Below are 20,877 nucleotides of genomic sequence, written 5' to 3'. Positions count from 1 at the left end.
TCAGAGGAGCCTGGCGTCTGGGTCGCAAACCGGACCTTTATTTCCTTTGTGGAATCCAAAACACGTCCGGTTAAGTCTGCTAGAGATTACATCCACACCCATGTGCGGACATTTTTTGTCTGTGGTAGTTAACGCAGCATGTTGAGAAACAACAAAAAACCATTGATACCAGATACGGACATACAACAGGCCAAACGTTTGAATTATCTAATGTCTTTATTATAAGCAAATTGTTTTAACTACAGGCAGCATAGAGGAGTGAAAAACAGAGCTCTCCCCAAGAGGACAGTGCCAGGAGAATCTCAATTCAAGGACACATGAGGACCAGGGGTGACTGTCAGTGTGTCTGAGAACCAAACAAGACAGACCATGGGCAGCAGGAGAGAGAGAGAGAGCGAGAGAGAGAGAGCGAGAGAGAGAGAGAGAGAGAGAGAGAGAGAGAGAGAGAGAGAGAGAGAGAGCAGACACATTTACATGTATTCATTCAGCAAACGCTTTTATCCAAAGCGACTTCCAAGAGAGAGCTTTACAAAGTGCATAGGTCACTGATAATAACAACAAGATAACCCCAAAGCATTGCGGGTAGCCAAAACAAGAAGCACACATTGTGAACAACCCAAAAAATAAGTGCCAAAGGGAAGAACCATAAGAGCATGTAGTTAAGCAAGTTACAATTAAACAACATGAATCTGGGGGGAGCAAGAGAGGATGAGTAGAGTGTGGAGGACGAGACAGAGAAAAATATAAAGGTGGCTGAGAAAGACACAAAGACGAACACAATTGTACTAACATAGTACGAGGTCATCGTGGGGTTGTCTGCACTGCGTACACAATCCTATCCATCTTTCACAGACAAATGTGCCCTTTCCCTCACAACAATACATACAGACACTTGGGTGTACTAGAGTCTTTAAAATGACTTGTTTATTCAAAGTTTGAGTGTGTCTTAGACAAAAGTCGTGTCTCAGGTTTGGCTTCCAGACGTACTCTGTACAGGGTCTGTGGGGAAACACTGTTCAGACGGCCGCAGGAGGTGGAGACACCTCAGAGGCTCTGTCCTCGCTGTCTGCAATGACATGGCCGCACTGTGACCGTGTCTGACTGACCCTTGGGCGTCAGGCTGGAACACAGTGGCAGGGTCAGTGCCAGTAGAGCCACGTGCTTGTCCGGGGACTCTATCCTTTAAAGCTCAAGGTGAGGAGTTCTCTGGTCCTTTTACGTGTGCCAACGCTTTTATTGTATTGTGCATGCTATCATCCTTCTATTCACAGACCGCAGAAACTACAGTTTTTTTTTTTTTTACAATGTTACACTTCACATACAATATTGATATTGCTGTCCCATTATCAGAACAATGTAATGGTAATAGTAACAGCAGTTGTTGATTTGGGTCTGGTAAAACCACCGATGTGTGCACTTCTGGTCCTAGATTGTTCTTTGTCACTATTTATATCTATGTTGTCTCCTTTGATAAAAGCATTTGCTAAATGAACATCATTTAAATTGCACAAAGGATACAGTAAAGTCCACACAAATCTTTCTGTAGACGTGAGTCTGAGATAGCACCACTATAGGTGAGTTACAACCAAGTATGTTATATATTAGGTCAGTGCACACACACATTTCCCATATGTCATAAATTATCCAAGGCTTTGAGAAGCCCTATGTCCGATTGGCCGGCAGGAAGTCACAGCTGGATGGGGTGAGATGAACAGATCCTGTTGCTAGGGCAACAGAGGTGAGCCCGCCTACCTGCCTCCCAGTCCCAACCCATCCCAGGAACCTTCAGAGTGTGACACAGCAGTGAGGCTGCGAAACACTTATCATTACAAACATGATCAACGTTGTCACGACATCACAGAGACCAGCAGGCCCTCTAATGTACTCTAATGTTCAAATGGTTAGTACAGGATGTCTTCATTGGACAGAGTTTAGGTCCATGTTCCTTCCCCCTCTCTCTACCCCTCCCCACAAACCATATTCTTGACCAGAATTCACAACTCACATGGTAGAAGCCTACACATTTTGAAGAAAAACTTTAGCCTGTAAAAACGAGCCTTCTATCTCATACCCGGAAACCTCACAGTGAAAATGAGCTATAATTTGGTTCCAGTGCTTGGTTCCAAAACTTCCCTTAGACCGTAACCAATGGATCAAGTCCCAAAACCTCAGCGTTATAAATGATGGGCTTTGCTTTTAGAGTTTGAAACAAGGGCCCGATGAAAACAGTGGGGGTTGGTGTTAGTGTATTTGGTGCTGTGTAAAACAGACAAAAAAGAAAGAGCACATGAAGGATTTTGTGTTTTTTAAGATGATAACTCTTTTTAATAATTATAATCTAAACAATGCATCTGTGTGTGTGTGTGTGTGTGTGTGTGTGCGTGTATGTGTGTGTGAATGAGGTCAAGGTGAGAGGCCTATAATCCATAATTAATTTTGGGTGCCCCCAGTCGGTCTAGGTCTGCCGCCATTAGCCAGAAGACAGGAAACTCTCTCTCTCTCTCTGTCCCTTTACCTCTCTCTCTGTCTCAAATCCATTAGGCATGCACATTTTGCCATGGAGGAGAAAAAAGAAAACAGGGCCATTAGCCAACAGTAAATTGATTAGGTATCCCTGTGCATCAGTGAGAAAGCAAGCCCTAGACCAATAGGCCCCTATCTACAAGGACTATACATTTTCACTTCTAGTGAAAATGAGCGATGACAGCATAGCCGTTAAGCTTTGACAGGTCAGGCTCACTGCCTCCGTGGAATACTTCATGACTAGGATGAGGTTGTACGTGTCGGGCATCTACATATTTCATTCATCACTGCACTAAGGATTGTAGAGTGTGAATACACCATTTACATGGCTGCAACCAGCATTACACTGACTCTATGTGCCCACTTGTTCTGTTCTCAAATTCTGTTTGCGTTTTTAGAATGAATTCACATGACTAGTAAGTGTCAGAGACAGTTTGGTCCGTCTACTGATGTCATGACAAAACAGAGATCAGCATTTAAACAGTCATTTGAGTACAGCATTACTACTGGTGCCTTATAGACCCATGCTTGGGTTCAAAAAAGCAACTGCTGTGTGCCTCCAGTTTGGCAAGTTTGGTATCAAGACATTGTGCTTGTAGACCCTTGTGATATAGTACCTCCTGCAGGATATAAAGTAAATTACACATTATGTGTAATATATGAAAAATTACACACTGTGAAATTTATATATTTTGCAAATAATATATGTATTTTAGGACTATACTCGAATAAAATGATAAATGAAATGATAGACAAGACGCTGGTAAGCAAGCAAAACATGAACATTGTCGAACTGCGCCAACCATCTTGGAGTGTACCATCTCGATAGAAAATACAGCGGACAGGAAGGATATATCGTTTTCTCATAGCATTATTCCTTATTGTACAGTTGATTGCATCCCTAAACATGTCATTTTTTGTATAAATAACTAAATAAAGGTATACCAATGATGACCATCCCAAGTGTTTTTGATTCATAAATCTTTTATTTGATACTCTTCCCCTCCCGGTTTTGTGTGGTATTTCCAGGGGGCATCATGGCGCTGGGCATTTCTCATAGCTTGTGGCAAACGTTGCTTTACGGTATTCCCTCTAAAGGACTACTTCGCCGCATAAATCCATCGAACTGCATGTCATATCTAGGAGGTAAGACATCAACTAGTAAAGAGACGTTAGTGTTATGTTGTCGTCCTGCGTGGACGTTTCTGTCTGCAGAGCCAGAGCACCACACGATGAGCTAATGTTGTCAATGACACAACTTACTGCATTTTATACAAGCATTGCTAGCCATAATCATGAATGCACTCAGTCATCTTTCAGCCTCAATTTTTTAAATTTTAGCAAAGAGGCATCTCTTGTCAGAGGATGTTGTGAAGCTTCAAGACTTCCAGCAGAGGAAGCTGGCTGTCGCTCACCAGGTCGCTGGATCCAAAGGTACTGAATCAGGTCCAGCAAACAACTTTTACTGCAAATTATAGTTTACTTAGACATCATTTAATTGCAGGTAAGTATTTTGAGGCGTTCAATCAGAAGCTGCAGAAGAATGAGCTCATCTTGAAAGATGAGCTGAAGATGCTCCTGCACATGTGCCAATCATCTGAAGACATGGTCACAGCTAAAGGTGCCATATACAGGTGGGTAGGACCTATGGCCCTGCAACATGAGTGACGGGCTAACAGAGTATTAATGCACACTGTTTGTTAACTTTATTTTCCTCTGTCAAGGTACCATGAGGAGAACCACAATGTCTCGTTTGGAGAGTTCAAGTTTGGACCCCTCTTCATGAGGCTGTGCTATGAGCTGGGTCAAGAGGAGATGGCTGCAGCCACATTGACTGATAAGGTGCCACCAAGTAGGGTCTGCATAAACTGTAATGTCCCAATACTAGCCTAAACATATTGAGCATATTCAGTTGTTGGTTAGCAGATTGAATACTTTTAATGTTTTTTTTTTCTTTGTCTTTCTGTTCCTGTGATTGGAAGTATGTCTGTTCTCATCCAACAGAGCTTAAAAGGGTTCTTCAGTGACTCAACCTCCTTCAACATCGCCATAGACATGCTGTTTTTGAAAGCCTGCTATAGCAGTATGTATAGTGTTTCACCCTGTTTACAGGAACTGAACTCTTTCTAAAATGCTCCATCCCCTATCTGCGAAACTGTACTTGTTTATCACTGACGTACTTACTGCATGTATCAGGTGCTCTTGAAGTGGTGATAGACATGAAGAACCAGGGTGTGGGGTTCAACAAGGATACATTCACACTGGCTGCAGGCACCTGCTATAAACTGGTAAGACTTTCACAATTCATACTATAACTTCAATGTATATAAACGTATCATAACATTGGATTAATACTACATAGTTCAGGGGTCTCCTGCCTTTTTCCTGGAGGTTTTTGCTGATTCAACATATGAACCAGCTAATTATTAGAATCAGGTGGGTTAGATTAGGGTTTGAGCGAGAACATACCAAAAGGTAGCTGTCTAGGAATCGGAGACCCCTGACAGTGCAGTGGTTTGTCAGCCTCCTTGTAAACAGTTAATAGACTGTATTTGATATTTCTTTATATCCCTGTTTCTCTGACCAGAATACGCCAGAGTCGTATCAAATGTGCTGTGCCTTGATCGAGGAGGGTCAGACCAAAGGAAACTTGATTCCCAGACATGCGTACTGCTTCGCTGTGGCACTAGCACTTAGACAGGTCGGGATCCAGTATATCTGCCAGTGCCCCTGTTTGCCCATTTTATTTGTGTCCCGGATTATTGAAAAGCTCAGCTTGATTTCTGTATACTCCTTTCTCTAGAATGATGTTGAAAGGGCAAAGTCTATGTTCTCCCACATAATGACTACGGACAGCAGACTATGTCAAAATCTCAAAGTAAGTTCTCTCTGGTTTTCCTCGGACAGCTCCTGGTTAGCCACAGTGCAAACCTTTTTAAGGTCACCTGTTTTGCTGCTTTCTCAGGTATTGATTTTAGCCATGTCCGGAAGTGTATGGGAAGCTCTGTTCGTCCTGACCTCCAGCTTGGTGTCCACAAGCCCTTCATTTGTCAAGAAGATGGAATTTTCCCAGGAAGTGGTAAGAAAGAAGCCACCTCACAGAAAAGGAAGCTCTTAAATGAGGTCAACAAATCCTGAAAGATTCACATTAATCACCGTAAATAAAGCTCAAACCAACTCCCTAAACTCGTCTCTAATCTCTCGCTCTTCTCCTCGGCCCGTCCTGCCCTGGCTTCCCACCAGGTGGAGGCGTTGCTCACGCGGAGCGAAAACAGCGCCCACCTGGCGAGCGTGGAGCAGACGGTGGCCCGGCTGCAGCAGGCGGGACAGGTGAATCAGCAGAGCCTGGACGAGATGCTGTGCCACACGCCCACGGGGAAGAGGAAGCCCACGTGGATGATGGTGGAGCGCCGGCTCAGCCGCAGGACCGGGAGGCCCCTGCAGTCCTCCCTGCTGTCCGAGTGACGGGAGGAGAGGCCGGGTGCCGACACAGGGGCTCTTGACCTACACCGGGGCAGGCTGATGGAACCCTGGAACCCCAAACAAGACTGATAAACAGCCTGCCAATGAGATATGCCTGCTCTGAACAGTAGACCTGGAGCTGTGCCAGGCATGATTATCTACCTCACCACTAAGATAAAATGGCTTTTCTGCTGTTACTTGTCACCCCTCCATATAACAATGTGTTTTTTAGTACACAGATGTTGAATGTGAAGATCTAGCAAGTTGCATAGATCTGATATATAAACAGCAGCATAAGCAGCTCAAGGGACCTTTTTTCTCCCTTGAGCGATAATAAAGAGGTGTGGAGTATATATAAACTTGTAATTACGTATGATTAAAGATGCACACTATTGACTTATTTAAACGCGTTGAATGTCTACGTTTATCACATAGACACTTGATATTGAACCGGCTTTTGAGGCATGGTTATTTGCTGAGTGGAGCAGCAGAACGCTTCAACACACCCTACATATAAACAACGGGTGACGTCAGATATGTAGTCCCTCCTACAATGCAACGCGTACTGGCCAAGGGAAGCCTCCAACCAGATCAAGAGACACAAGGGATTATGTGCTAGCTAGATACTAAACAAAGCGACCCTCCCCAGCCGTCTGGTTTAAATTAATCGTCATAGATGGTCCTCGAGATTTATGATCCTGTAGTAAATAACAAGGTCGACAATTTTTATTTGGAGTACAAAGTGTCTTATCAACCTGGTGTCAGGACATCAACTAGCCTGCTTTAGCTGGGTCTCCACAAGGCAGCGGTGAGTTAGCTAGGTTATCTTTCAAAAGAGACAATTCCAGTACCAATTGCATGAGGCGAAAAAAACTATCAAAGGAAATATCCCCTGCCGTTGAAACCTGTTCTTGGTATTTATTTCAGCTGTTGGCTTCACGAGTGTGCCAGTTGGTGCCAGTTGTCATTCGGCTTGTTAGCTCGCTAACGTTTGCCAATTTCTTTTTGTTAGGTGGACTGTGTGTGTGTGTCATTGTGGCAAATCTCTGAATAATTAATTGGAGTAACAATGATGAACAACGAGGAGACAGCCGCTCAACCTAAAGCCGCCGCCGACGACGATGGCATGTCATGGTGGTACCGATGGCTCTGCAAAATCGCTGGGGTTTTGGGAGGAATATGTAAGTAATTTGTAACATGAACGTTGTCAGTACAGCACATGATAAGTGTACAGCCTAACATTAGGCCTGAATAGACATAACAACATTGCTTACGCAACAACAGTGCAACACTTTGGTAATACATGGCTACGAATATTACGTTTCTTCAAAAAAATGATTGAGTAATGCTAACGCAAGTATTGAAGTTTGCTGTTTTGGTGGTATTCTTTCAAGTACATTTATAATCTCCATGTTACTTTCTTACACTGTATTTGGACAGCACTTCCACATCTCCCACCGCCCTTAACACTCCAGTTCCACCTCCAGTCACACCTTGTCATCACACCCATATATATATATATATATATATATATATATATATATATATATATATATATATATATATATATATATATAATGATCACACCCTCCTTAGCACTGTGTGGAAGAACGAAGCCAGTTTGCTTAGTTAGCATAATAGCTACCGTGTCGAATCGAATTACCTAATTATATACTCTCCAGAAGGCATACTTTTGGAGGCAGCATAATAAATGTAGGCCTACTAGTATAACAATTTGACGTTGACAAATCACTTTTAGGATGCTTAAAGGAAGGTAAGTAAGTGGAGATAATTCTGCCAACGATGCATTTTCAAACAGCCGTGACCTGTCACAATGTCCCGTGTCCTCGTCATTCCTCCTCATTTGGTGGTGACACTGGAGCACAGGTGCCTGTATCACGTTCTCACGCGGCATTGCTGTATATTCATTAGGCTCTGTATTATTCAAGAAGCGGGATAATCAGTTGGACAGTACATGAAGCTGTTTGCTGAATGAGCGTGTGTGTGTTTGGCAGAAGTGTGCTTGGCCTAGGCTAACTGAGCAGTCTGGACCAGTGGGTGTTTTTCCCCCCCAGAATTTTTTAACATGGTCACACACTCATGAGAGCTCGACAAAGTTCAACATGGGAGTTTTGCAAACAGACAGTCTTTATGACTGACGTCGGCGGTGCAGTGCAGGTCTTGCTTAATCATACATTCACATCCATATGGACTACAATAGATGACTAGATAAAAAAAAAAATCCCCATATTTAAACAAAGCTGTACAATGGTCCATTTATGGCCACACTGTGCCAGGCAGCCTGTTTGCGTGTGAACAGACAGAACTGTGTAATGTGTGTGTGTGTGTGTGTGTGTGTGTGTGTCTCCCCCATCTGTCCATTGTCTCCCATCCAATCTCATAGTGTAGTACAGTACTGAGGCCAGCCATCAGGCAGTCCAGTGCCCAGCTGGACACCACAGAGAATCTTAGATCAGATTAACGCTTGTCAGCGACTCCCTGTTTGGCCTAGCACCAAACAGTCAGGTTCCTTCCTTAGAGAACCACTGGGCTCTTTGTTCCGAGCAGTGTATTAGTAGTAGTGATCGTATTTACTTCAGCAGTTTGATGTTAGCGGTAATGTGCTTATTCAGATTCCCAGTGCCATTTGTCATCTTTTCAACACAATGTGCTGATTCCGAAACAAAGCCTTCTTTCTATTTGATTGGTCTGCTGGTATTTCATAAGGCCACGCAAGTGCGGTTGACAGATTTATGCCCGTGTGTCCTTTGTGGACGTTCTCTCCTCCCCTCATCGTTCTCTGCTTCTCGTTCTCTCCCCAGCCTGTGCCATTGCAGGAATATGGAACTGTGTCACCGTCAACCCCTTAAACATCGCCGCGGGAGTGTGGATGGTGTAAGTTAGTCTCCTCACACTTTTCTCCATCAGCTAACACTGCTAATCAATAACAATGTCAAGACAGTGGAGCCGTCAGTGTGGTGTCTGTTCAGTGCTCGCTGTGTAACCGTGTGTGTGTGTCTGGTGTGCAGACGTAGCAGTGCTGACGTGCTGTCCTCCCGCTCCCAGGTTGAACGCCTGTGTGCTGTTCCTGTGTGAAGTTCCGTTCTGCTGCCAGTTCGTCGAGTTTGCTAACGCGGTGGCGGCGCGGGCAGATAAACTGAGGCCCTGGCAGAAAGCCTTCTTCTACTGTGGGTGAGTGACAACTGAGAACACACCCGGGTCAAACATGAATACACACCGAGGTCAGTCATTTCAAACTTTGAAGGGGCCTAATTTTATAATAGCCTGCATGAATATCATAGCTTGCCCTGAACAACTGACAATAGGTTTTCCTGTTGTGTCTGGTCACTGTTTCCAGTATAATGTAGTAACACCATTTAATCAAATTCATGTTGACTGTTAGCTGCATTAAGTCAATGTTGTTCTTCGTCCATGATTCATGGCCTTTGGTCTCTGTGTATCCAGGATGGCCTTGTTTCCCATATGCCTCAAGTTCTCCATCAACACCCTGTTTGGGAACGCCATCGCCTTCGCCACAGGAGTCCTGTATGGCCTTGCTTCTCTGGGGAAAAAGTAAGAAACCCTCCTCGCCCAGCAGCCATGTTCTCTAAAGGATCGGATTAGAAATGAACGACGAGGACGTGGCTTCAGATACAGTGTTTCACCACTCCGCTAAAGGAGGGATGCATTTGACGTGGATTATGGATTTTAAATTTGGCTTTATTCTCTCTTTCCTCTCTCTCCCTCCTCCCTCATTCAGAGACGATGCTCCACAACACCGATTTTCACGTTTTATTAATTGGTGAAATGAGATTATTCTAAGATGTGGTAGACGATTGTAACACCCCTATAACAGCTTTGGTTCATTCTGCCATTAACCCGTGAACAAAGTAACCTTCAAAACCAACTTAAATCCTTTAATAACTTCCTTAATCCATCCTCTTCTTTTTGCATTCTCTCTCCTTTTACTCTCTCCGTCTGCCCACCGTTCTCTCTTGCTCTCTGTCTGTCCACCCCTCCTCTTTCTGCCACCCCTCCTGTCTGTCCACCCCTCCTCTGTCTGTCCACCCCTCCCTGTCTTTCTCAGGGGAGACGCTGTGAGCTACGCCAGGCTGCAGCACCAGAAACAGGGGGATGAAGAGAAGATGACGGGGACAATAGATGACGGCCCTCAGTGATAAGTTCATCCCTCCAGTCCCCCCCCCCCCCCCCCCTCCAAAACATGCCCACTGGCCCTTTTCTGAGTCCTCTTCTTGAGTTTGCACAGAGCATCCCTGTACTCTACAAAAGGACAAAGATGTCATCAATTTCTCACTAAAATCCAACCATCTTGTTTAGCAAGGTATTTAGTTACTGGAAAGGCTGCATCTGTAATGTATATTTAAACGTATCTGATGGTTGGCATTCCATATGGATTTGATCTGTTGTTTCAATGTTATCGTGTGAAATACTTTCCTTTTTAGATGGTATTTGTGTTGGCATGTTCAGCGAATAGCTGTAGTATAGTTGTTTTTTTGTTTTGTTTGTCAGGTAAATTATTAGTTTGTTTTTCTGTTCTTTGTCAACTTTATATTTCTTGATAACCCTTACACAGTATGGCGATCAGAAAGGGATGCCTCTGTTCAGCCAATGAGCTTTTTAGTAAATGTTGCTTAGTATTCCATGTGAAACGTCAGTTATGCTTTTTATTCAGTCACCCCTTATGACCCTCATGTGTGCTATAGATGTGGGGATCAAAAATTCTGGCTAGTAAGAATGTAAAATGTTACCCAAAGATGTCAGTTAACACAGATCCCCAGTTACTTTGTGGTGCTCTGCCACGTCCCATGAGGCACCGGTACGTTATGAGTGCCAGTTCTTCGCTCAAAACTGGTTCTGTATGGACTGTCGTGGAACCGTGAATTCTTAAAGCTTTCTGTGCATGGTTGAGATGAAAGCAGATATTCTTACTGTCCCGTGTTCTCTAATCCTTTTTGCCTGACCGCCGACACAACTGTTGGTAAATATTGTGTGTTTTTGTGAAGAGGAATGTGAGCTTAACTGCTATGCTGCTTTAGAATCGTATTTCTTACCTTTTTGTCAGTGTTGAGACTTTCCTTATACTTTGACCTAATGCCGACTATGATCGTCCTGTGGTTGACACTACTGACATGGTCAGTCTTGACCAATCATGAAAAGACAGAGGGGACCAGACCCCGAGGTCTTCTAACCACGAATGCATGTAAAGGCTTTTATACAACGACATTGAGGGAGTATTTCTTGTCTTCAGGGACTGTGTGTGTCTGTAACCCATAGGATAAAGACCCAACAATATTTAAACACTATCTCCTATTTCAGAATCTGATCACAGGGCTATAATGTTTTTGTCTCATTTGTCTCCTGGTGCAGTTTGGTTGCTTTTCCCTTTTGAGTGACAGTGAAGCAATGTCTCTGTTACTGTATGTAATACTCAAACACTGACTCGGAGCAAAGTTACCCTGCAGTCTTGCTGTCCATTATCCTCCAACACTGTTCAGAGCCATACAGCCACCTACTAACTGATCTGTTCTCAGGTATTTATTTTAATCTGTGCAGTAAACAGGGTAACCACCAACTAACAGCATTGCAGGATTGAAGCACAATCCACACACTAACCAGCTTTGGTACACACCAGCAACACACCAAGTACAAAAATACGTAAAACTTTGATGACCTTGTCGGTCCCCTGAAACTCGTCAACCGTTGCCTGTTAAACCGGAATATGCTAGTCTTTTTAGGCAGTTGAATTTGATGTCCCTAGTCACGGTAGTTTTTTTTGCGTGACATGAAACACACAACACCATCCAAGCCTATTTGTGATACTGTGTTGTGTGAACTCACACATGCTCTAAAGCATAAACAGCACTTGCAGCACCACGGTGTTACAGAGCCAGCCTTAAAGCAAGCCAGTAGTTTGTTCTGCTGTAAGGAATGTGTGCATACGCAGACGGATGAACCAGAATGACCTTAACTTGTCAAGTTGCTTTTGAATGATGTGATTTACAGAAACAATACAAACACGATTTTTGTTTTTGCTTCCTATGTGGCATTGTCTTCTCCCCCATTTTGACAAAATAAAGTTCCGTGTTTTTCTTTTTTTAAATGTGTCTTAAACTGTTTCTTTAATTACTATTGCATGTTAAGCACAAAGATTCACTTTTTAATACGTAACATTTTTATTTACAGCTTAAGGCAAACGGTAAGTCCTGTCTAACGATACTTTCTGGAAACACAGGATCCTCTGACAAGTGGGGATTTTAAAAGGGTTTGTTTGACCTTGGAACCCTACGGACACGGATCCCTCAGTACACTCCCCGGGTCAACGCTCAACCAAACAATGAGGCCCGTTTCCATTCATAGTCAAGAGACCTCAAGTTCATTACGATTCCGATAGCTGGTCTGAGGCTGAAGGCGTGGTCATTGCAAAACACCTCAGGGTAAATTCAATCACTTTGACTTGCTATTTGGGGCTTTGGGCCTTCGCACAATCCTCCCGATCACATCCTTTTTTTTGTCTTTGATTGCCTTTTCCCATTCTTTTTTCACCATGCTGTATAGTTTCATGGTGGCTTGGGCATCTTGGACCTACAAAATGGAAAGACAGGAGGTAGGGAGAGAGAGAAGAGAGGACGACAAAGGTTGTAAAAGGTCAGAGACGATGGAGGGGTGATTGAGGGATTTACACCAGAACGATAACTTGGAGCTTTGTGTAAAAGTCTCTTACCGAGGAGTGCTCCCCCTGCTGGACCTTCACCTGCAGTACCTCCCGACACAACACTCGGAGAGCCGGACGATTAGTCTTCAGAAAACACACAAAAACAGTTGTCAAAAACCGGTCCTACAGAATCATTACAAGCGCCCCTGTCACAGGTCTTTACAGCACATGGGCACTGCAAGTGAACATCTTACGTTTGGGTTTACTTACTTTAGCAATTGTCTTAAATGGTTTATACTTCTGAGTGTCTCGGATGCTCTTCTTGGGATGGGTCAAGAATAAAATCTGTAAAGGAATGACCCGAGTGAGTGAGATGCTGAAAATGCCATTTTTGGTGGCACTGCAGGAGGATTCAACAGTGCTATTCGGCATACCTTGAGGTCGTTGTGTATTGCGTGGCCCACTAGTATCCTCCCTTCCAGGATCTTAGCCACCTCTCTCTGCACAGTCTTCACATCCTCACCTGCAGGAGGGCACAGACATTGTCAGAGCTAACGAGCACGCCGGTCTTCCCAGTCCCTTCAGAGAACAAGCTACTACGACAGGATGTGATCGTTCTTGTTATCATGAGGCCCTCTGACCATGACGTGCTTAAAACGACAAAATTAAAAAAAGGTCCTACATCTTTTGTTTGGGGGGTGCTAAATCTCACCGTTCTTTATGTCGTTCGGCCGGATGCCGCTGAATTCGGTGCGGTAGTCTGTCACTCTCTCCGTGGGCTTGACGTATTTGTCGTAGATGCACTTCCCGTGCTTGTTGACAAGGGAGACGCGTGCCACAATGCTGTCCTTCCCATCCGGGCCCACACCCACCATTTCACAGTCCATGGCCACCACGTTGGTCATCCTGACATAAGGGGATGCATCACATTCAATCAACACACGCCCCCCCCTTTCAACAGGGAGCTACTAGCTTTCATGAAAGGTCGCCAGGTTTCAGTATGCGGCGGTGGCAGTAGTGGTGCCATTATCCGCAAATAAGACTTCGGCTCACAACCTCTGATTGGAAAAGAACATTGCATGTGTCCGTTTCGGGGTCTTCAACCCTATGTACATACTTTCGGTGTCCCTTCTGAGTCGTGGAACTTCTGGCCTATATCTCACCCGTCGAACGCCCTGTACTTCACCAGGACATCCTCGGTGTCCTGGGGGTTGGCCTTCAGAGTGCCCATCCTCCTCCTCATGATGTTGGCTGCCTCCGCCCCCACCGTGGCTTCCACGTCGTCGGGGTCCACGTCGTCAAACCAGAGGTCTGGTCTGGAGGGGAGCAGAGAGCAGGTGGGACATGTCATGCGCTATTTGTGTATTGCTCATTGCTTATAACAACAGAGGGATACAATGATGTCAGCTGGGCATCTACAAGGACGAAGGGGTCAACATACTCTTTTGATGTCTTCTCCGCCACTTCGATTTTTTTCTTCTTATTTGCTATAAGTTCACTGCTGCCTGCTGATTTAGCGCTGTCCCGTTTCCTTTTCTGGGCTTTGGGCTGCCTCACCTCTGACGGAGCAGGGCCTTTCCCTGATCCGTTTACCTTAGAGCTGCCTGGAGCAGTCAACTCCTTCCCTGCTATGGACAGTGATGGTTTACTACTGCGCGTGTCTTTTGATGGCTTTTTTTGGACTTCTGCCTGTTTCGGAATGTCTTTGACAGGCTTTGTTTGAGGGGTATTTTTCTTTGAGTCTTGCTGGAGTAGTTTGCCCTTCTTTGATGGTGGGTCAGTCGTTAGAACCTATAAATACAATCACCAAAAAATGTGACGTAAATAAATGTCATAACGATACCCATTACTATAGATATTATTTTTCTTAAATAGTAGGTCAATGTCAATGAGTTACTTACTTTTAGTAACGTTTTCCAATTGGCTGAAAAGTGTTGGGCATCTTTCGGGGGGACCCAGGGGTTGGGATCCTTCACCTTTGATAGTGGTTCCTTTGGACCATGTTTCCACGCTATCTTTTTCTTAACTGGTTTCTTTGTCACTTGATCTGAAGTAGCCTTCTGTGTTTTCGCAGTTGCGACTGAGCCCGACTTATTTGTTTTATCCTTAGATTTCATATCGAAACACGGCTAGCTAACCAGCAAGTAAACTACGTGCCTATGCGTTAACTTGCTAAATATGTGTTTACGATCACTAGCAAACTATACTTTAAGAAGTCATAAACATCTGTTAAAATATATTACTTGCACTCAAAAACAGGCATAAAACGACCTATTACATTCATGTTAAACCTAATAAAATGTGAATCCCTCACACGTTTCATTTCCAGAAACCATGCTTCATCTTCTTCTGTTGAGTTTATTGGCAGATTGCAGCCGACGTTTATCAAGTGCATCATCGCCACCTACTGTTCAGGAGGTCATTGGCACAACGGAACATCGTGAGCTGTTTGTTTACGCCTTCACACGTTGCTGAGATTTTGTTTTACACACACTACAGAAATGACACAAGTGAATCGTAGACACATGTACACATAAAGATCACGTATGAAACATATGCATACACATTTGAAACATTTGAAACATCATCAAGACAATAAACAACGTGTCTTCATAGTTCAATAAGTAGGCCTAAAAGCGATGGCATAGCTACATTAAAGCAAATAGCCTACATTGAGACTATAATTTACATTTTTGCATCGACGGACTTTAGAATGGACGTGGTTACATGACTGAGGAAGATATGGCAGATACCAACTTCTGACGCTAGAAGGGAGTGTTGGACTATTTATGCTATGTGTTTTTCCGTATGATTAACCCATTTGAAAGAAATAAATCTAATAATTAAACCTTTCGAATATTTTCAGGATAACGTTGTGAAATGTATGCATCAGTATCATAATAACAAACCAAAGAACACGTGGAGACAAATGTATAAACCACTTGTTCTGTCTAGTCAGTACAATCATAATAAACATATCATGGTGATTACTTAGGACAGGCACCTGTTTGATCATTTAGATTACAGTGAAGGTTGATTAAGAAAGTTGCTAATGTCGATAATAATATAGCAATTATTACACAGTGATTTATTAAAATGCTCAGCTTTGGACTAGCTGTGTAATTGAGTTGACAGAAGTTTTTTCCCCCCAATGTTAAGTGCTCTACTAGCATTTAATTACGTTTGTACATTTTCAGAGTAAACCTTATTCTATAGTCACTGACAATTATAGCCCCATCGTGGAGTGTGTTGCCTGTTGTAGTGTGCGCGCGTATGCAGCTGTCATTTGGCGGAAAAGCGGGTGCCCGCGAGCTGCATAGACTACACTCCGTTTGAAGATTATGCTGCGGCTCCTGGCCATTTTGTAGAACACAGAATGAGTAGGTAAAAAACTCTCACTTTCGCACCAGGAGGGAAAGACATATTCAGAGAGAGCTCACAAATACAAGGTGAACCTTATAGGAAGAAAAATCCCAACAGAAGATACAGTGGTTTGGCATCAAAACACCCCCCTCTGAATCGTGGATTATTACGAGTAAATCGAATTGGAACCATGAGCTGGGGGTCAGAGCTATGGGTAAGTGACAAGTCTAAGGTATTGCAATGACTGTGTTTTTAGCCTAATCTCTACTATACCATTCCAAACCTATTGCAATTTCTGATTACCTCTCAGTATCAGATCCTGATAGGGGCTGGCCAATACGCGAATGTTTGCTTGTGTCATCATGTGGTCAATATGACCAGTTCACACGGAGCAGACAATCTGATGGACATCTGTCTCCACGACATTACTTTGTTATTACACGATCTTAGCTAAACTGATAGGCTATAGGCAGATATAACTGCAATATCTTACAACAGGCTGCACTTAGTCACATCAGCATGCTCATCTAAGCGCACACCCCCGTATGCTGTCCTTACTGTTTGTTTGCCATTCTGTAAACTGTTCATTGAAACAAAAGAACAGGCTAGATACAACATAACAAAACGTACTGCGAGAAAAATAAAAATAAATAAATATAGGCTACAGATATGCAGATGAAGCACGTTTCCTATATCAGCTACGTTTAATGTCGATGATATATCGAAAAACAGGCTTAGACACACTGATTATTTCATATGCTGTTTTGAATGTATTGATTTGATTTTCTCAGATTCCGACGGTCGTGGCATGATTTTGACAGGAATTGCGCTTGTGATTGTGCCTGCTGAAGGCGCCGACTGAGATGACAGTTGCTGAGCAGGAAGTGGCCCAGCATCAGGCCTGTGTAGATACGGAGAAAAGACACAGTTCAGTTGTCAATAGCTGATTGCAACAAGGTCGACACAACAATACCATCTGAACCATGCTCTCTGCTAGCCAACAGAAATATCTAGCCTTCAGCTTTCAGCAAGATGCAATTACAGTTGCTTGTGGAAGTGCTATATAGACGGACATGAATACTTCAGTAAACCTTTATGGTGCCTAGCTTGACCATTTAGCCTAGATGGAGGAGATGAAGGAGGAGTTCATACAACACAGAACATTCCAGAGCTGTGATGCCACATCTCATCCTCCCACTCGTGTGCCCTGGTACCAAATTTTGAGCTGTGCAGTGGAACCAGCTGAAGCATGGCAGACACGTGCTCAACCCAGGGCACCAGGGTAGGCTGTCTCGCTTTCCACTCAGCTCTCTCATTTGTCGATGCCAATGTCTTTCCTCATGCCATGCCAGGAACCGCCCTTTTATGAAAACCTCTCCTCCATCACTGTAGCAGTGCAGTGAATGTCTTCCTAGGCCACAGTGTGAAACGGGGTAGTCACCACCAGCAATCAAAGCAGAAGGACTTGGAGAAGCTTGAATCGGGGATTCCTGTCTCCTTACTAACCTAAGACCCCCCGCCCTCCCCTCTTACCCGCACACAGAAAAACCACCGAACACCACCCCCCCCCCCCCTACCCCCCCCCCCGTGCATTCTAAAACTCTGGCATGGGATGGAAGATTACAGGAGTGGTGCGGCTCGTTTTACGGTGCGCTGATAAGCAGTCGCAGCGGGTGGAATTCCTTTTGTCTACCTTTTGTTAGCCTACAGCTCATCTTGTTGCTGAGGTCATGTAGTTATTACTGTTGTTAGAAAATGTGTGACGGCTGCACACAACAATCCTGAATCTGTCATCCATACCCAAATGACCCCGGTATAGGCAGAGGGTGGTCACATCCTGCCTGTCGAGGTGCACGTCATCTTTGTAATGACAATGGGAAATGAGGGGTTGTGTGTCTGTGTGTGTGTGTGTTGGGTGTCTGTGTGTGTGTTGTGTGTGTGTCTGTGCGTGTGTTGTGTGTGTGCGTGTGTTGTGTGTGTCTGTGCGTGTGTATGTGTCTGTGCGTGTGTGTGTGTGTGTTCTGGGGGAGTCTGCCTGCTGGGGCTCCTGGTGTACCACAGTTGTTGAGGCCTGTTTCAGCAGACGGGAAGAGCAGCAGCACTTGTGGTCTGGAGATGGTTAAATTAGGGACGTGTTTCTCTTGAGGAGGGAGAGGAGAGAGAGAGAGGAGGGGGGGTGGGGGGTGGTAGACTGAGTGCGTGAGGGGCTGGGAGGGGGGCGTGGCCTCCTGAATTCTCCAATCAGTTTCCCGGTTTAAAATTCAAAAGGACCTCGGTCAGAACGTCAGAGGCTCACTGAGGTTTTCCCATTCGATATCTCTTGTGAACCGCTGGACCAAGACTCACTGCTGTTCAGGTACTGGCCATAGGCCCAACAGCCTGCTCCCCAGACTGTTTCAAAAGCTTTCATGTAGGCCGGCCCTCTGAAAAAGCATGTGCTAGGGTTTGAACAGGGATGTGAGGTTTTTCAACCCCAAAAAAAGAATAGGGGTGGATTGCATCCAGATGCCCAGCTCTGTTCTCTGAGAACAGAATGATTACCAGACACTTGTTACTGTGATCTTGGTCATTACAGTGCAGGCTTATTGCCAAACTCAACTCAATACAGGTGTGTCAGTATGATGTGGCTGACCCACTGACTGGCTGACTGACTGACTGGCTGGCTGGCTCATTGGTGCTGAAGGCAGCTTGTGTGCACCTCTTGTCCCTTATTGTCCTGCTAAAGCACCTGTGTGCTTATTCAGTAGAACGACAGCAAGCGTGGCCAACTGTACAATGGCCTAAATCAACTGCTGTGTTCAACATGTGGCCCAATTATCCAGAGATGACGCGTGGCAATATTTCCTCCTGTTTGATGGACAACGAACACATAACATGCATAAATAAGCCCGCGGATATTTGTGTCATTGCGTACAGATAATAAGCGTATAGATGGCGATCAGAGTTTGATTATTGGACTCGAATACTCCCAGAAAACCAAATATGAGATTGACATTACAACGTGTCACAGATGATTTATCAAGCTCAGCTTGTGGTTTTTTTTTAAGCAGCAGGAAGGAAGTGATATTTCAGGAAGTGAGGTCAAAGTCACACTCCAAATATATGTTTTGTCACTTTAGAATATCTTTGCAGGGTATCATTTAAGAAGATGGAGAAAAAGCTAAAACGACAGAAAGGAAGCGATGTTAACCAAAACCTTTTTGTAGCATTGTTTCAGTTTATTCTCCTTTCTTTGTCTTAATCTCTCTTCATAGCTGTGCTCGTTCTCTCCCCTCTCTGGTTCCTTCTACCGATGCTGTTAAGTATTTTATATTCATGCATAGACCAGACAAAGGACTTTTCAAACTACTCTGGTCCACACTATTGTTAGAGTTTGTATTGCTGTGATCCAAGGTTCCCTGCCCAGCAGACGAGCCACTCTAGTGAGGAGCATGTGTGAATGAGTCACAGTTTGTTGTAACCTCCCATGGGCTGAGGGAAGTGATGCCGTAAGAGTTGATGGCATTCCATGGGTGCAATATCATACTCACACGAGGCTACCTGAACTACTGCAACTATTTTCACGGTGATGTCATCGACAGTACTGTTAGCTCATTCACTGTAGACCCAAGAAGTGTCTGTTGGACCTAGGTCTGGTGCTTTCCTGGCTTTTTGATTGTTCGGACCAGGATTTGAAATCTATTGACCCACAAACAGCCAATCCAGTCTAGTGGAGAGTATCATTGGTCAGTGGTGAAAACCTGTTCAACCTGCCCCATAGTCTTGTCCTGTATTTTATACAAATCTTCGACTTCAGAACACTATATTCACACATCCTGGACGATAAGCGATGACATCGGCGACACATCACAGCTCTCTTCCTGCTCGTGGGGCGGGGGGGGGGGGGGGGGGGGGGGGGATGTGAGTTCTGATCATGTGTTGAGTGAATGAGTCCACCGGCAATGTTAGTTGTTAGTAGGCCAAATCGTTCCGGAATCGGGATCCTTCTCTGTCCTGTCGTGGCCGTATGTCCAGTGGAAGCTGTGTTCCTCTTGCACACCAGCAGGGGGGTAAACAGGCAACAGCCAGGGGCTCCCTCTGTGCCCCTTGTGGAAAGTCTCTCTGGCTGAATTTCCTCAGCCTCAAAACAATTGTTCTTTCTTTTTTTTTTTTCCGGGAACATGTGCAGTCCAATCACAGCCAGTCCCCCTCTCTCCTTCTCTTCTAAGCTCGAAGCCCCCCGCCCCCACCCTTCTCCCATGCTAAAGCTGTGTGCACAAACGCTGCCATTGAAGTACGAAGTCAAGTGTGTCAAAACATGTGATTGTTTCTCAGTGGGACAGGGGTCAGCAAAAAAAGAAAAAGAAAGCTGCAAGACACAAGGGCGGATTCCTCCTCCAAATGGCTAAATATTGTCTAATTAACTGCCTACAAAGGGTTAAACGTAACTGCCTACAAAGGAACCACAAAAACACACCATCCAAATTCGAAATCTCTGCCACTATCCTTTAGATTCCAGATGCTACGCTTTAGCAAAGGGAGCCATAGGCACCTTCATTTTTGGAAAGTTTGTTTGCGTGAGTGCACTCAGTGACTAATATAACACGAATGGGAATACTCTGCCAATGCAGTCTTATAATATTGAACAAAATACAACATAATGCAAGAAATCCTAAATGCGGGCAAAATCTACAAGACAATAGTTCTGGAGCTTTTTGTGTAGTTGTTACCTCAGAGGGAAACATTAGCTACAGTTATGACTAGAGCTACAGCTACAGGTAGCTAAGTGTACCTGTCTTGCTTTGCAGAGTTTCTTCCGGTGTCGCTAAACAGATAATCAGAGTGTCATGAGATGTATAAAGCGGCATTTTAAAAAT

General features: G+C 44.4%; 4 protein-coding genes across 14 annotated transcripts in view; 3 read left to right on the top strand and 1 right to left on the bottom strand.

The window, feature by feature from the left end:
* The first annotated feature begins 3,556 nt into the window (after positions 1–3,556).
* Positions 3,557–6,391, top strand: ptcd2 (pentatricopeptide repeat domain 2). The gene is made up of 10 exons (XM_084687243.1): positions 3,557–3,669; positions 3,865–3,957; positions 4,028–4,157; positions 4,248–4,365; positions 4,528–4,606; positions 4,720–4,811; positions 5,111–5,224; positions 5,327–5,401; positions 5,489–5,602; positions 5,767–6,391. Exons 1-10 carry the CDS (start codon positions 3,561–3,563, stop codon positions 5,986–5,988), a joined length of 1,146 nt encoding a protein of 381 aa, XP_084543369.1. The 5' UTR covers positions 3,557–3,560; the 3' UTR covers positions 5,989–6,391.
* A 136-nt stretch (positions 6,392–6,527) lies between these two features.
* cacfd1 (calcium channel flower domain containing 1) lies at positions 6,528–12,106 on the top strand. The gene is made up of 6 exons (XM_084687474.1): positions 6,528–6,793; positions 6,998–7,166; positions 8,808–8,880; positions 9,052–9,177; positions 9,451–9,558; positions 10,073–12,106. The coding sequence occupies exons 2-6, from the start codon at positions 7,055–7,057 to the stop codon at positions 10,161–10,163; spliced, it is 510 nt and encodes a 169-aa protein (XP_084543600.1). The 5' UTR covers positions 6,528–6,793; positions 6,998–7,054; the 3' UTR covers positions 10,164–12,106.
* A 54-nt stretch (positions 12,107–12,160) lies between these two features.
* Positions 12,161–15,015, bottom strand: rexo4 (RNA exonuclease 4). Its single transcript, XM_084687473.1, has 8 exons — positions 14,560–15,015; positions 14,100–14,449; positions 13,822–13,974; positions 13,371–13,564; positions 13,093–13,181; positions 12,929–13,003; positions 12,728–12,802; positions 12,161–12,588 (listed from the first exon to the last, which is right to left on the bottom strand). Exons 1-8 carry the CDS (start codon positions 14,773–14,775, stop codon positions 12,451–12,453), a joined length of 1,290 nt encoding a protein of 429 aa, XP_084543599.1. The 5' UTR covers positions 14,776–15,015; the 3' UTR covers positions 12,161–12,450.
* A 952-nt stretch (positions 15,016–15,967) lies between these two features.
* Positions 15,968–20,877, top strand: part of fnbp1b (formin binding protein 1b) — a 60,383-nt gene continuing 55,473 nt past the window's right edge. For 8 of the 11 annotated variants that reach the window (XM_084686530.1, XM_084686535.1, XM_084686534.1 and 5 more), the window contains exon 1: positions 15,968–16,235. In XM_084686530.1, the coding sequence (XP_084542656.1) occupies positions 16,212–16,235 (24 nt within the window). In that variant the 5' untranslated portion in view covers positions 15,968–16,211. The remainder of the gene's footprint in view (positions 16,236–20,877) is intronic. The other 3 variants (XM_084686539.1, XM_084686538.1, XM_084686537.1) reach the window with 1 other exon arrangement.

Source organism: Hypomesus nipponensis, chromosome 22, assembly GCF_054491055.1.
Source record: "Hypomesus nipponensis isolate SF chromosome 22, ASM5449105v1, whole genome shotgun sequence".
Taxonomy (NCBI): Eukaryota; Metazoa; Chordata; class Actinopteri; order Osmeriformes; family Osmeridae; genus Hypomesus; species Hypomesus nipponensis.
This window is presented reverse-complemented; position numbering and strand designations above follow the sequence as displayed.